Raw genomic sequence first — 14,552 nt, forward strand, 5'->3', positions numbered from 1 at the left:
ACATATTTGGAATCAAGCAAGAGCATATGGAAAATATTCAGGATACAAGAATGCATCTGTACTGAACACGCAGAGACTTGTTTTCCCTGGCCATTATTCCTTAATGCAAGACAGCGACTTTTGCATTGTATTAGGCAGTGTAAGTTATCTAGAAGTGAACACAGTACTCGGGAGGGTCTGTGTAGGTCAGTTATGTGCAGATGCAATAGATGACTCGAACATCCTGGAAATCTGGTATCCAACCGAATCTTCCAATCAAGTCCCCCACCCATACCGCAGTGTGACTAGATAAGGGGACTTCAAAAGGTTTACTGCAAAAGCGAGTTAAAAGAATGAGTTTGTTCTGGTGCAAAAAAACCCTGTTTTTTCATAACAGGTGGAAAATACGTAGTATGAAGAAACCAGGCTTGGATTTCAACATGGTTTCGAAGCAGAACAAACTCATACTTTTAATTCCATTTTCCACGAGCTTTTTTTTTTTAGGATTTGTTTATTTGAAAGGCAAAGTGTGTGTGTGTGAGAGAGAGACAGAGAGACACAGAGACACAGAGAGAGAGAGAGAAAGAGAGAGAATCTTCCGTGCTCTGGTTCACTGCCCAATGGCGGCAGCTAGGGCTTGGTTAGGCAAAAGCCAGGAGCCTGGAATTCCACACAGGACTCCCACGTGGGTGCAGGGACCCAAGCACTTGGGGCGTCTTTTGCTGATTTTCCAGGTGCATCAGCAGGGAGCTGGATCGGAAGTGGAGCAGGCAGCCAGGCCTCCAACTTGGCCATCCACATGGGATGCCGGTGCCTCAAGCCGAGGCTTAACCCAGTGTGCCACAATGACGCAGGAACTTTCTGGAGGTCCCGGAATAAGCGGAGATCAGACCTGAGCACGAAATTAAGAGGATGTTGAAACAGAGCAACAGGGTCCGCTGCTGGAGGGCCCAGGGAGGTACCTTCAGCAGAGGCTCTGGGGCTGGCTCTCGGCAGGAAGCCGCCACCTCCGCTCAGGGGACGCAGGGCCCGCCAGGCCGCCGAGGTCCTGGACGGTGGACCCGGGTCAGCATCGCGGGTTTCAGCGGGGAAGTGACCGTGTGGGAAATGAAACCGCGTCACGGTCACCTCGGAGCCGGCGTAGGGAGCGCTGGGCCAGGCGGGGGCGCCCGGGAGTCAGGTTCCCCGTGAGGGCCCTCAGTCTCCCGAAAGTCAGAGGCCCACGACGGCGCTTTCAGAGGACGTGGGCGCCCACGCGCGCTCTGCGGGTCACACTGACACCTTGAGACTCTTCCTCCCTATGCCTCAGTCTCCTTGTCTAATTGGACTCTGGCCCAGCCGCAGGTGGCTCCCCGGATGTCCAGTCCTGCCCCTCGGGGAAGCTGGGGCAGTGGGTAGCCTTCCCTCCGGGGAAACTGAGGCACGGCGGGCCGAGGAGCCCCGTCGACCCTGCCCGACGGTTCCGCTCACGCAGACTCCCCCGGCCCGCCGGGGCCCGGCTGTCTCGGCGCGCGGGACCCCGCCCAGCGCTGCCAGGGGCGGGACCGGGCTGGGAGCCCGAGACGGGAAGGGAGGCCGCAGACCCAATCCCGTCCGGGACTCGCGGCCGAGGCAGCGGGGAACTCCCGCTCAGCCCCGGGCCAGGACGCGGGGCGGCCGCGCCGGGCACACCTCGGGGCTCCCCGGCCCCGGCCCGCCCGGGCGCAGGACGCGCGCCACGCTGCCACGGGCCCGGCCTACCCCGGGGCGCCCGCCCGCCCGCGCGACTCCGCCCCTCGGCCGCCCCTCGCCCCCGCCTCCCCGCGGCCGGGGACGTGAGCGACCGGCAGGCGAGCGGCGGGGACTGCTCCGGGCGCACTCACTTCCGCGTCCCGCCGCCCTCCGGCTGGCTCGTGCGCCGGGCCGCCGCCGCCATCGGACAATGGGCCGCCCGCTCCGGCTGTCGTGAACTTCCTGCCGCTGCCCGGGCCTCCGGTGGGCCCGCGCCGCGCCGAGGAAGCCGCGGGAACCCCAGCGCCCGGGACTGCCTGCACCGCCTGCCGCCGCGCCTTGGCCCCGGCTGTGCCTGGGGCCTCTGCGCTCTGCCGGCCGCCCCAGCCTGGCTGCCGCCTTGTTGGCGGTCTCCGGTTGCCTGCGGCGGATGTGATTTCTCTCTTCTTTCTCCTGTTTCTTTAACTTTTTTGATTTGGAAAAAAAGAAAAACTCTGAGCCGGCCGGGAACTGCTCAGCGCCAGCAGCTCCCCCCACGTGGACGACCCCGAAGGGGACAGGAGTTGGGAGCCAACTTGATCCCACTGGCCTGGAGACCTCAACCCCGGCTGGACGCACAGCCCTGGGGTCATGACCCCCACGCTGGGCAGGTGGCAGCCTTCACCTGTCCCGGACAGAACTTGAAGGCCGGCCCTTCCCCCAGCGGCTCTGCTGCGCCACGCACCCACACGGGGCACCTGGGCTAGGCCAGGACACCAGCCTGCGACATGGATAAGTACGGTGACCTGGGCCTGCAGGCCAGCAAGTTCATCGAGGACCTGAATATGTATGAGGCCTCCAAGGACGGGCTCTTCCGAGTGGACAAGGGTGCCAGCAACAACCCTGAGTTTGAGGAGACCCGCAGGGTGTTTGCCACCAAGATGGCCAAAATCCACCTCCAGCAGCAGCAGCAGCAGCAACAGCTTCAGGAGGAGACCCTGCCCAGGGGGGGCAGAGGCCCCGTCAACGGAGCCGCTGTGGGCAGCAGGCTGGTGGGCGATGGTGCTGCCAGGCCCCCTCTGGCAGCCTCCACCGGGGCAGCCACCATGGTTGCCGCCGGGCAGCCCCTGTACAGCCGCCAGGAGCAGAGGACCAGGCCCGGTGTCCAGGGCCCGAAACTGGGCAGCCAAGACTGTGGCTCCAGGGAGGGCCCTGCCAGTTTGGAGAGGTCTGCTCCCCAGCGGCCTGGTATCTGTGAAGATCCTTCCTGCCTCACTCACGGGGACTATTATGACAATCTCTCCCTGGCAAGCACCAAGTGGGGTGATGCTCCACCTGGGTCCTCCAGCATCAGCCTGGGTGCAGGGAGCGGGTGGCCTGGCCCCCAAGGGAGTGACCCGCCACTGCCCAAACCCTGTGGGGACCATCGCCTGTACCAGCCGCAGCCCTCCCTCGGCTCCAGCAGGCCCTTTGAGAGTGCCCTTGGTGGCCAGGATGCTGGCATCGGTAACCGCAGCAGTGAGAAGCCAGCAGGCCTTTGGTCCACGGCTTCCTCCCAGCGGGTGAGCCCTGGCCTGTCTTCTCCAGGCTTGGAGAACGGGGCCCCAGGCCTGGGACCCGCTCAGCCCAGGACCCCTCCTGTGTCAGCACCCCTGGCCCCAAACAGCTCTGGGCCAGGAGCTCTTCCGAGAACAGACTCGCGCCTGGGGAGTGAGATTTCAGGCGTGACGTCCAAACCCGCCATGGACCCTCAGCCCTGGTTCCAGGATGGGCCCAAGTCTTACCTTTCCACTCCTGCCCTGTCTTCCTTGCCAGCCAGCAAGGACAGTGCCCAGCTGGGTACTGTCCCCGGGCTGGGGCCTAAGCCTGGCTGTACAGACCTCGGCACGGCTGCCCAGCTCAGCCCCACCAGCCTTGCCCATCCGATAATGTCCACTCTGCCTGACTCGACTTCCAAAGAGGATCCCCTGGGGTGGTCCCCTGACAGTAGCCTGGGTCCTGAGCTCCCAGAGAGCTCCCCCAGGGTGAGGCTGCCCTGCCAGACCCTGGCCCCGGGACCCGAGCTCGGCCCATCGGCCGCCGAGTTAAAATTGGAAGCCCTCACCCAGCGCCTGGAGCGGGAGATGGATGCTCACCCGAAGGCCGATTACTTTGGTGAGTGAGAGGCTGGCGGAGTTACCAGCCGTGGGGCGATGGGGTTCCTTAACTGGGGGTCATGCTCCCCACCAGTGAGGCTGGAGGTCTCCTGAGTGGCTTGCCTCTTTTTGTTTTCCTCCTCCAGTTACTTTTGATTCAGAAACTTGAAAGCATCCTTGGGGTGAAAGCATGTTGGGGAGAAAGCTGGTCTTGGGGCTGGGGGTTGCCTAGGTGTGAAGAGTGAGGCCATGTGGATTGCTTCTGGCTGTTAATCAGGAAATGGAAACATTGTAACTTTGGATCTCAGGAGTTTCAGCTGTGCAGCTAGTGCCTCTCCCAGTGACAGGCTCATGGGGGAGTTGAGTGGGAGTGGCTTTCTCAGGGCAGATCCGCCCCCCCCCCCCCCCCCCGCAGGTTGTTTGTGGAGGGCTGGGCAGGTCTGGCTACTTGAGGACCAGTGGTGGGGGTGGGGGCTCCTGACTGCTGTGTGTGTGTGCACATGTGTGTATGTTTGTGCATATCTGTGCACATGCATGTTTGCATGTGTGTGCATTGTGTGTGTGGGTGCATCTGTGTGTGCGTGTCTGTGTGCTCACACATCCGTGTATGCGTGTGTGTGACTGCAGGTACTTGCTTACAGTTACCGTGAAAGATTGTTCTAGAGCAGTGGTTCTTAAAGTGTAGTCTCTGCACCAGCATCCTTTTGCCTGGGAAATGGTTGAAATAGAACCTCTTGGGCCCTTCCTTAGCTCTGGTTCTGCCAGCCAGCCCGGCGCGCGTGGCCGTGATGTGCAGGCTGGTTTGAGCCCAGCTGGAGCAGGCGCCTCCTAACAGCCCACAGCCCCGAGTACCAGGTTGCACCTACAGCTGTGGTTCAAAATGGGCTGGAAGGTGCCTCTTGCTGGCTCCACTCAAACTTGTACATTTTGTTTTATTTTTTAAAAAACGACAAGCTCTTGGAGACTGCTGGCTTCAGCCTTTTTTTCCCCTCTGCTTGGGCTTTGGAGGTGACCAGAATGTCACTGTGTCCTCCTACAGAGTCACGACTTAGCTGTCACACAGAAGTTAGCCAGAAAGACCGCTTGTTCTTAGAAGGGTCTAGAGGTGTCGTTTTTTTGCTTTAGAAAAGTATTAATTAATTTTATTTCATTTATTATTAATTAACTTATGTTGTTTGAAAGGCAGAGTGACAGGGAGAGGGAGCGATCTTCCATCTCCTGGTTCACTTCCCTGTTGGCCACAACTGTCTGATCTGGGCCAGGCTGAAGCTAGGAGCCAGGAAGTCCACCTTGGTCTCCTATGTGGGCGGCAGAAACCCAAGAACTTGGGCCATGGTTTCCTTCCTCGCAGGTACATAGTGGGAACCTGCCTGGCTTGGAGGTGGAGGCTGGCCTCTCTCCTGGGCACTCTGACGGGGGCTGTGGGCATCCCAGGCAGTGACAAGTAGTGACCCACTGTGCCACAGCACCAGCCCCAAAGTGACGTCTAGTGTTTGAGTTCAAGATCACTGAACAACAGAACAGCAGTTTTATTTCTTCAGGGGTGCGGGTTTCTGGTCTGGGTCCGAGCAGCCGCAGCGGTAGCTGGCCCCGTCCGTCACGTCTCTTTCTGAACGCCTGCCTTGGCCCTGCTGTGTTCTTAGGCTGTGGGAGATACACGGTGAACAGCACAGGCGGAACCCCCTGCTTTCCTGGGGCCAACAGTTGAGTAGAGAAGGCAGGAAATAGGCAGTGAGTGAGCAAACAGTGGAGAGAGAAATACAGTGGAGGCGGGACCAGAGGCGCAGGGCTGAGGTGGCCAGGGGACTCTGGGAGGCGTCGTCCCCAAGGCTGACAGCCCAGGAGCAGAGCGTGGAGGGCGAGCTGTGTGTGCTGCCGGGGCAGCATTGCTGGGTTTCCCGCCTGCCTGGGCACGGCTCTCGGAAGGCACTGCCCGGCCTTCTGTGTGTGCCACCGTGTGCCCAGCAGACGGGACCTTGGCCTTTGGTTTATCGTGCCCACCTTTCTCCTCTGTGCTGGACACCTGCTGGGTTTCCTGGATGGTTTGGTGTGCAGGGTGCCCCTGGATCCTCCCCTCTTGCAGGGGTGGAGGGGAAGGAGGGCAGGGGTGGGGGGGAGGCCCAGGAGAGGGCCGCCATGGCCCTGTCTCAGGCAGGTGAGAGCTGTGTTCTGGTAATAGCTGCCAACCATGTGGTGCCTGTGCTGTGCCTGGTGGTTAGGTTTGGTGCTCTGTGGGCATTGTTGTCATGAAACCCACACAGAGGCCTCCGAGATAGGTCCAGGGACATTCTGCTGCTTGTCATTGAGAAACTGAGGCCCAAGAGTGTGAGTGACTTGCTGAGGGTCACCAGCTTCCTCCTACTCCAACCCCGCACTGTGGCGCTGGGGGGTCTCCCCGGTCAGAGTGGCTGCCTTCTTTCTGCCTGATCCTCCAGGTTCAGCACCCCCTTCCCCCGCCCCAGGTGGCTTCAGGGGCCCCCAGCCCTTCTTCCCCCACACTCAGGATCCCGAACTCCTGTGTCCTGTGTGCCCTCTCTGGCTGCTGTCGGTGGGGCTGGGTGGTCACTGCCAAAGCTGCCCCAGCGGAGAGGGGGCTCCTCCAGACCTGTCAGGCCCTGGAGGGGGTAGGGAGGTGAGAATAAGTAAGTGCCAGGGTCTGCTTTGCCCAGTAGGTGGCCGGCTGTGCCCGTTTCCCGCCCACAGCAGGAGAGGAGGTGGTTGGCTGTCTTGCGTCTGCCTGTCTTTGGTGGACCATCCGGGGCTGTAGAAACAGTGGCTGACCTGCCTTAGCCCAGGCACCCGACGACAGGCACGGCTCTCCTGGGAACAGCTCTACCTGGACCAGCGGGCCGCATTTTACTGGCAGGACCCCTGGGAGAGGTGAGCAGTCCGGTGGGACGGGGCAGCGTCCTCCGGGCTCCCTCCCTGCTGACCGTCCTATAGAAGATGCCGCTGCTGGTCCTCATGACCCCTCACACACTGCTCATCTGACTCCATCCTGGAACTGTGTGGGGCTGGGTGGGGAAGTGGAGCATTTTGCACAGCTAAGGAAGCAACCTGGGTGGATCCTCTAACAGAGCGGCCCCTCCCGAGGTCCCGGACAGCTGTCTGTCCGCAGCCCTGAGGTCCCAGCTGACCACACGCCAGGCAGAAGTGGCAGAAGCACCTCCGCCATCTGGCTCTGTCCAGTATCTGTCCAGATTCTGGCAGACCGGATGTGGATTCCACCAAAACGCCTTCTGGAGACCTTGTGCCGTAATCTGGCCTGGTGGAAGACACGCAAGGTGCATTTCTGATCTTTCAGGCAGCTTTTGTGGATGACACCCCAGATGCTGACTCTGCCTGTCCAGCCCTGCAGGTGCACGTGCCCAGCCTGTGTGTGCATTTCCAGGAAGGCATGCGTGTTGAACGTTTTCCCGGCATGTAATGTGTAGATGTTCCACGTCCAGGCGGAACCATCAGCCAGGAAGGCCCCTTGGGCTGCCTTCCATTCGGCCTCACCTCCAGGGTTCTGACCTCTCGCCTGGAACGAGTCCGAGCGACTGTGTGATCAAAGGAACTTTGGAAACTGAGATTTTTGAAAACAACAGGTCTTGGGATGAGTGGTGACCACAGGGTGATCTGAATGAACAAGGCTGGCAAGTCCCGGGCGTCAGGGCAGGGCCAGCTCCCCTGCGGGACCCCCTCCGTGGCAGTGGTAGCTCCCTTGTGGGTGTGGTCAGTGGTCAGGGCTCAGACTGTGCTTGGTCCTCTGTGTTCCCTGAGGGGCTGTGACTTCATCCCATGCTTCAGGCCCTCCCCTGCCACCAGCCCTCTCTACGAGGGGGGAAGGGTGATGAGTCAACCCCCAGCCCTCATTCAGAGAGGTTCATGTCCTCACAGGCGGGTCACGTCCCCGCTGTGCCCTGGACGGTCAGGTCAGGCCCTCACCCTTCTCCCTCCCCGGGCTCCCGGACCATGCCTCTCCCTGCTGTTGGCTGTACCTGTCGAGTCCCTTCCCACATAGGTCCCTGCTGTCCCCAGCCTGGGTCCTTCAGGCCTGTGCAGTGCGGCCCTGTGTGCTGACCCCGCCAGAGTTTCCCACGGTGCCCGCCTGTCCCAGCACGCTCTCTCCCTGGGGTCCCCCTCCTTGGGGTGGGATGTTTCTGCACTGTGCCTCTGTGACCAGGAAAGAACGCCTTGTTTTTTCCATCCTGTCTTCCTGCTCTTTCCACGGAGAAGGCCAGGCAGGCAGCCTTCTGATTGGCCATTCTCGCCAGAGGCTTCAGGAAAGCGCTGTTTCTGTTGATTTGTGACTTCCATGTAGGGACACACTTGGGTGTCAGGGAGCCAGGTGGCCTGGGCGCCGTCCTGGCCTAAGGGCCTGGGCAGCGGGGGGTGGGCGGTGGCCTAGTGCCCCACCTGCTCCCAGAAACTTTGGTTTTGGTTACATTTTCAATGGCATGTGGCAGTCGGTTTTACTTGAGATAGTCAGGAAATGCTGTTTAAAGAGGACTCCCGACTCTCACATGCCTGCCACCTGCAGAAGTCGTAATCTGTAGCACAGCAGGTTGGGCTGCTGCCTGCAGTGGGGAAATCCCATGTGGGCACCAGTTCGAGTCCTGGCTGCCCCACTTCTGATCCAGCTGCCTCTCAATGCGCCTGGGAAAGCAGCGGAAGGTGGCCCAAATGCTTGGGTCCTGGTCCTCATGCTGGAGACCAAGAAGAAATTCCTGACTCCTGGCTTTGGTCTGGCCCAGCCCCAGCTTTTGAGCCCATTTGAGGGGTGAACCAGTGGATGGAAGGTCTCTCCCTCCTCTCTCTCTCTCTCTCTCTCTCTCTGTAATTCTGCCTTTCAAATAAATCTTTCATTCTTTAAAATCATGATCATCGTTAACATTTTCTATAGAAAGTTTATTGTACAAAGCAGTGGCAGAGCCGATTGGTAATGCAGAGTGTAGCGTGTGCTGAGGTCCTGGGGTCTCTGGCTAAATGCAGATCCATTGTCTGAGCTGGAGGCCCTTGCGCTCTGAAGGTTAGGGTGAGATTAGAAAAGGTGAGCCTGGCATGGCCAGCCGCCGGAGTTGCGTGGTCACCGGCCCGCGGGCCTTTGGAAGCTGTTCTCATTGACCTTGGCATCCTTGACAGGGGCACAGCTTTGTGGTGCTCACTGTCCTTGTTGGCTTTTTATCTGAACTTCAGAGACAGCCATCTCTCATCGCTGGTTCACTCCCCAAATGGTCACAGTGGCCGAGGTTGGCCCAGACTGAAGCCAGGAACCTGAAACTCAAAGTGGATATCCCATGAGGGAAGGCAGGGACCCAGCCACTTGAGCCTTTGCCGTGGCCTCCCAGGGGTGTGCATCGGCAGGAGCTGGAAGTGGGATTGAGCCAGGGCTTCATCCCAGGTGTCCAAAGTGGTGTCTTTATTTCCAGGCCAGATGCCCAACCCCTCCACGCCCTTGCTTTTGCCAGCATGTCCCTGATCTCCTCCATGGGCTCTGTGCTGCCCTGGGCATTGCTGGGCCTCAGGCTTGCTCCTCTGACACAGGACAGTGGCCCTCATGGCCCAGCGCTGTCTGGACCAGTCTTTTCTGTCTGTGTCCCTGTGCCCCACATCGTGTCGGCTAGTGGGGCAACGAAAGGGAGGGACAAAGTATATATATACATATATATATAAATAAAGCATATAAATATATATAAATATATACTTATATATATACTTTATATATATAATATATATAATCTCTCTCTCTCTCTCTATATATAAAAACCCACGATTTATTTATTTATTTGGAAGGCAGAGTTACAGAGATCTTCTGCTTACTGGTTCACTCCTCAAATGCCTGCAACACACAGGGCTGGGTCTGGCTGAAGCCAAGAGCCAGGAACTTCATCTGAGTCCCTGACGTGGCTTTCCCAGGCGCTTCAACAGGTTACCTGGATTGGAAGTGGAGCCACCAGGACTTGGCTAGGTGCCCTTATGGGATGCCCGTGTTGCAGGTGGCAGCTTAACCCGCTATGCCACAACCCCAGCCCCAAGGAGAAGGGTTTTTAGCAGGGGTTGTGGCTCCGAGATGGTTTGGCAAGACTTGTCAAGCGTTTAGCAGACTGCCAGATACTTTTCTAAGCACCCTAAGTGTGTTAACTCGTTAAGTCCTCCCAGTAACCCTGTTTCATTATTGCCATCTTACAGACAGGCAAACTGGAGGCACATAGACCCCAACTAACCTGGCCAGTATATTTATGAAATGGCTTTGCTGAGTCCGGCTACTGAGCTGGAGCCCTTGACCACTGTGCTGTGCCGCCTGTTGGCGCCAGGATGTGCTGTGGCTTCTTGACAAAGGGAACTTTAGGGCTCATGAGCTCAGAGCCGAGGCCTCCCCGCTGCCCTGTTGGAGCCAGGGCCCCAGTGGGAACCACAAAGAAGGCAAGGTGTGGGGGTCCCTGGGCTGGCCAGAGGAGCCGGACCCCACTGTGGTAAATCCAGGTGGCATGTGGGTTCCTCTTCTGTGCTGCCCAATGTGCGTTCCTCCCTGTAGGGCACTGATAGGCTGTGGAGGCTGAGCAGGCCAGGTCTGTGGGGTGCTTGTGTGTCACCCCTAGTGCTGTAGACTGGATAGGGTGTCCCAGCGCACACGTCTCTGGAGTGGCGGGGATGCCGCCTTCTGAGCATGGGCAGCAACCCCAGGCCACATGCAGAGGCTCTGATGGGGGTAGGGAACGTCTGAGTCTCGGGAAATTATTTGGTCCGGCCCTGCAACCACAGGTGGAACTGAAAAGTCAGAGCAGTCTACAGCAGGCCGATCGGTAAGCTGATAATTTCGTATGGCCTGCCTGCCAGTGATGGTAAAAATACCCACATGGCCCTCGGCAGATAAAGGGTTCCCCATACCTGCCTTGAAAATGGGGCAGAAGCCTCGCCTGAAGACAAAACGGGTCACCCGAGTCGCCAAAGGTGCGTCAAGGTGGGGCCGTGCCAGCCGGCAGGGGTTTATCTGTGCTCCAGGGTTTGCTTTTCCCTTTCCCCCTCCCAGGGAAGCTCCCGGACACGGGCACTCAGGGTCAGCCTGGAAGGCAGCGGACTTTCTGCTCAAGCCTCTCAAAGGGAGTGGGGATGATCCACAGCCAGGTTATTTTTAAGCTCTGGGAGCTGTGAGTGTAGACTTGGCCAAGTTCCTTCCTCATCTTTCTTGTGTGTGACTCATCTCTGGGTCCCAGGAGAGTGAGGACGGGTTACTCCCGGATACTGGAAGCTGCCAGGGAGGATATCAGAGGCCACGAGTTCCCTCCCCCTAAACATGTATTTATAACACGTAGAAAGTTCTGGAAGCTTCTCTGTCACTCAGAGGGGGGGAATGTCAGTTTAGCGTGGGTTGGCCCTGCCAGCCTGCTCTGGGAGGTGTGATGAGCAAGGTCCTTAGAGGATCTGATGGGCACAGCCCCTCTTAAAATGCAGGCTCTGAGTCAGGGGTGGACACGTGGCCCTGCAGGCCCTGGGCTGGACAGCACATGTAAGTCATTTCAGAAGATAGGTCAGAGGGTGTGTGTCCAGGGTGGTGAGTAAGAGGCTGCGTGGGCTGCCTGCGTCCCACAGCGGGGGGCCCGGGTTTGAGTCCCAGGCTCATTCCTGCTTCCAGCTTCCTGCTCATGTGCACCCAGGGACGTAGCCAGCAATGGTGCAAGCACTTATGTCCCTGCCGCTCAGCGTACGAGACCTGGATTGAGTTTTGGGCTCCTGGCTTCAGCCCAGCTCAGCCCTGGCCGTTGGAGGTATATGGGGAGTGAGCTAGAAAATAGATCTATTTCTCTCTTTCAAAAAAAACCAAAAAAACAAACAAAGAATAATAAAGAAGAAAAGTCAGTAGCAGTTTTGTCCTCTGTTGCCCACAGCCCCCTTCTGGCCATCACAGTGGCTTCCCTGTTCTCCTGAGCTGCTCGTCAGCTGGGTTTTTGGATTTCCTCTTGGCAGGGTGCAACACATTGTGGCCATGTTTGCTCACATGATGGTCAGGGCTGGCCTGAGGTTTTGCATCCGCTGAAATGTCCCGCCTGTCCCGCCTGTCCCCCCTCCTCACCCCACTTCGCACTGCTTCCCGCTGTTTGCTGAAAACTGTCTCTGCATCACAAAATGCGGGCAGCAGGCCTGGTGGTGCTTGATCTGGCTGTGCCGCTTTGGGCCCCTGGCTTCGCTCTTCTGCCCTTGGTTTCCTTCTGAGGACTGGATGTCCTGTGCTTATTTTAATTCTGTTTCCTTTCCCGTGCTGCAAGCCTCAGAGCTAGCTTGGGATTTGGAGCTGTTGGCTGGGAGAAAGCTCTTGGCCCTGAGGCTGATGGTGGCTGGGGCAGCCCCGTGTGTGTGTGTGTGTGTGTGTGTGTGCGCGCGTGTGCATCAGCTGCACTTGGAAGCTTTCCACGTGCTAGCAGCGAAGCCTGGGTGGGGAGGGTGTGAGAAACATGTGTGCAGTAACAAAGTTTGCTCAGAAGCGAGTGAGGTCACCCTGTGAGCGAGCCCACGTTCACTTAGTGTGTGTTTACTGCAGCTTGCCCTGGGCTGGGCTCTGTGTTGGCAGCAGGGGCGCCAGCTGGGTGAGACGGGGCTCCTATTCCTGGAGCACAAGGAGCCGCCCTGACACTTCTGTAGCTCTGCAGGGCTCCCCTTCCGGGGCTGGCGGGACCTAGCAGAGGAGCTCGTCCCTGGCAGTGCTGGCGGACTTGGCAGGAGTTGCACCGTGGAGTTGGAAGGCATGGGGTCTGAGGAGCGGGTCTGGGCTCCAGACTCTGAACTGGCTGCTGGCCACCTGCAGAGCCCTGCGGCTGATCTGAGGCCGGGTTCCTGAAGCCCTGGGGCAGGCAGACAGGGACTGCTGGAGCGAGATATCCCATTTGATGCTTTGCTCATCACTGCCTGCAAAAGCCAGGGCTGGGCCAGGCTGAAGATGGGAGCCCGGAGCTCCACCCGGCTCTCCCATGTGCATGGCCGGGACCCAGATACTTGAACCATCATCTGCTGTTCTCATTAGCAGGACACAGGACAGGGAGCTGAAGAGCTGGGTCTCCACTGGGCTCTCTGATGTAGGATGTGGGCTTCCCAAGCAGCAACATAACTGCTGCCCCAAACGCCCACCCTGCACGTGATTTCTGAAGGATGTGCCCCCGGGGGAGATTGATGAGGGCGTGGGGGGAGCTGGACAGAGGAGTGCAGGCATCACGGAAGATTGAGGGGGTCTCAGGCAAAGTCATGTGGGGCTGGCTCCTGCCTGATCCCATGGAGAGCTCTCGAGGCCCAGGCATCACGTGGCCTAGGCAGGTCGGACGGGAGTGGGAGATACAGTGGGGGTGCAGGTGGTGCTGTCAAGAGACGACATCCCATTGCGCCAAGTCAGGACTGGAGGAGCTGTGTGTGGGAGTGGGCTCTGGATCTGCCAGCCATGGGTCTGGTGTGACCGTGAGAGCCTGGGCAGCCTGTGCCACAGTCTCCCTATCAGTACCGCGTGCACATGGTGGCTCTCTCTCTCTCTCTCTCTCTCTCTCTCTCTCAGATGTATTTATTTGATTTATTTGAAAGGCAAAATGACTCAGAGAGGCAGAGGAAGCGTCTTCCATCTTCTGGTTCACATCCCCAGATGTCCACAGACAGGGTTATGAGCCAGGCTGAAGCCAGGAACCAGGAACTCCATCCAGATCTCCCATGTGGGTAGCAGGGGCCCAAGCACTTAAGCCATCATCTGCTGCTTGCCAGGCATGTTAGCAGGGAGCTGGATCAGAAGCAGAGGAGCCACGACTGGAATGGGCACTCGGATACGGGGTGTGGGCGTCTCGGGCGGCAGCCTCAGTCGCTGTGCCATAGCGCCCGCCCGCCGTGGTGGCTCTGGGGATGGAACCAGCTGATCCATGTCCAGGGAGCTGGTCGCACGCGGCAGCTGTTCAGCGCTTCCAGAGGCGGCTGGTCTGAGCAGAAATGGAGGCTTGGTATGGAAAAAAGAATGTAAGATGACTCATTAATATTTTTGTATCGGTGCTGCGTTGAAATGAGACTATTTGGGTATCTTGGGCTGAGTAAAATGCGGTGGTAAAGTGAGCCCCTCTTGTTCTGACTGTGCGAGCGTGTTGTCTTCCTGCTGGATGGGGTCGTGCCGCAGGAAGTGCCGACAACAGGGCATGGCACACGACGGTCATGGCTGTGCAGGCTTGTGTTGCCCTGTTCTCAGAAACACCAGAGCGCCGTACCGTGCTGCGCCTGAAAGCCTCGTCCCGTGGGCTTCAACGGAGGCTGTCATTTGGGGAAGGGAGATGGATTTCACGATTGTAGCCAATGATGCAGCCCCGTGCCTGCCGTGCTGTTAGGAAGGGGTGAGGCGTCCTGGGAGAGGAGGAAGCCCTCACATCTGCACAGGGGGCAGGGCGGGGCCGGTGGAGAGTGGCGTTGAGCCAGCTTTCCAGTGCCTCAGAAACGCGGTCAGTGTAGCCAGTCGGGGCAGAATATCCCCAGAGACAGCCCAGGCCCTGGAGGCCCTTAGAGAAGTGAAAGACAGCGCTTCCTGCCTGCTTGTTTGGGATTTGCTCATCCGGGGCCTTGGGCTCACAGGGTGCCTGTGCCCCACCCCTCTGTCAGGGTGTGGGCCTCCCTGGGGGCCTGTGGGCAGGGTGGCCCCGTTAGGGTGGTAGCTGCTGGGGAGCTGTTTGTCTGACCTTGCCTGCTCTCCCGGGATCAGCTCACACAGAGGCCCTTTGTCGCCAGCCGTGGAGGTCCATCTTAGAAGCTGGGAAT

The 14,552-nt window shown here is 58.9% G+C and overlaps 1 protein-coding gene across 1 annotated transcript in view; it reads left to right on the forward strand.

Annotated features, from left to right (window-relative positions):
• Positions 1-1,673: 1,673 nt before the first annotated feature.
• Positions 1,674-14,552, forward strand: part of LIMD1 (LIM domain containing 1) — a 58,218-nt gene continuing 45,339 nt past the window's right edge. The window contains exon 1 of the mRNA XM_002713396.6: positions 1,674-3,822. Coding sequence (XP_002713442.3) covers positions 2,457-3,822 — 1,366 coding nt within the window. The 5' untranslated portion in view covers positions 1,674-2,456. The remainder of the gene's footprint in view (positions 3,823-14,552) is intronic.

The sequence above is a fragment of the Oryctolagus cuniculus genome, chromosome 10 (assembly GCF_051225735.1).
Source record: "Oryctolagus cuniculus isolate XC-2025 breed Fujian yellow rabbit chromosome 10, ASM5122573v1, whole genome shotgun sequence".
NCBI classification, from domain to species: Eukaryota; Metazoa; Chordata; class Mammalia; order Lagomorpha; family Leporidae; genus Oryctolagus; species Oryctolagus cuniculus.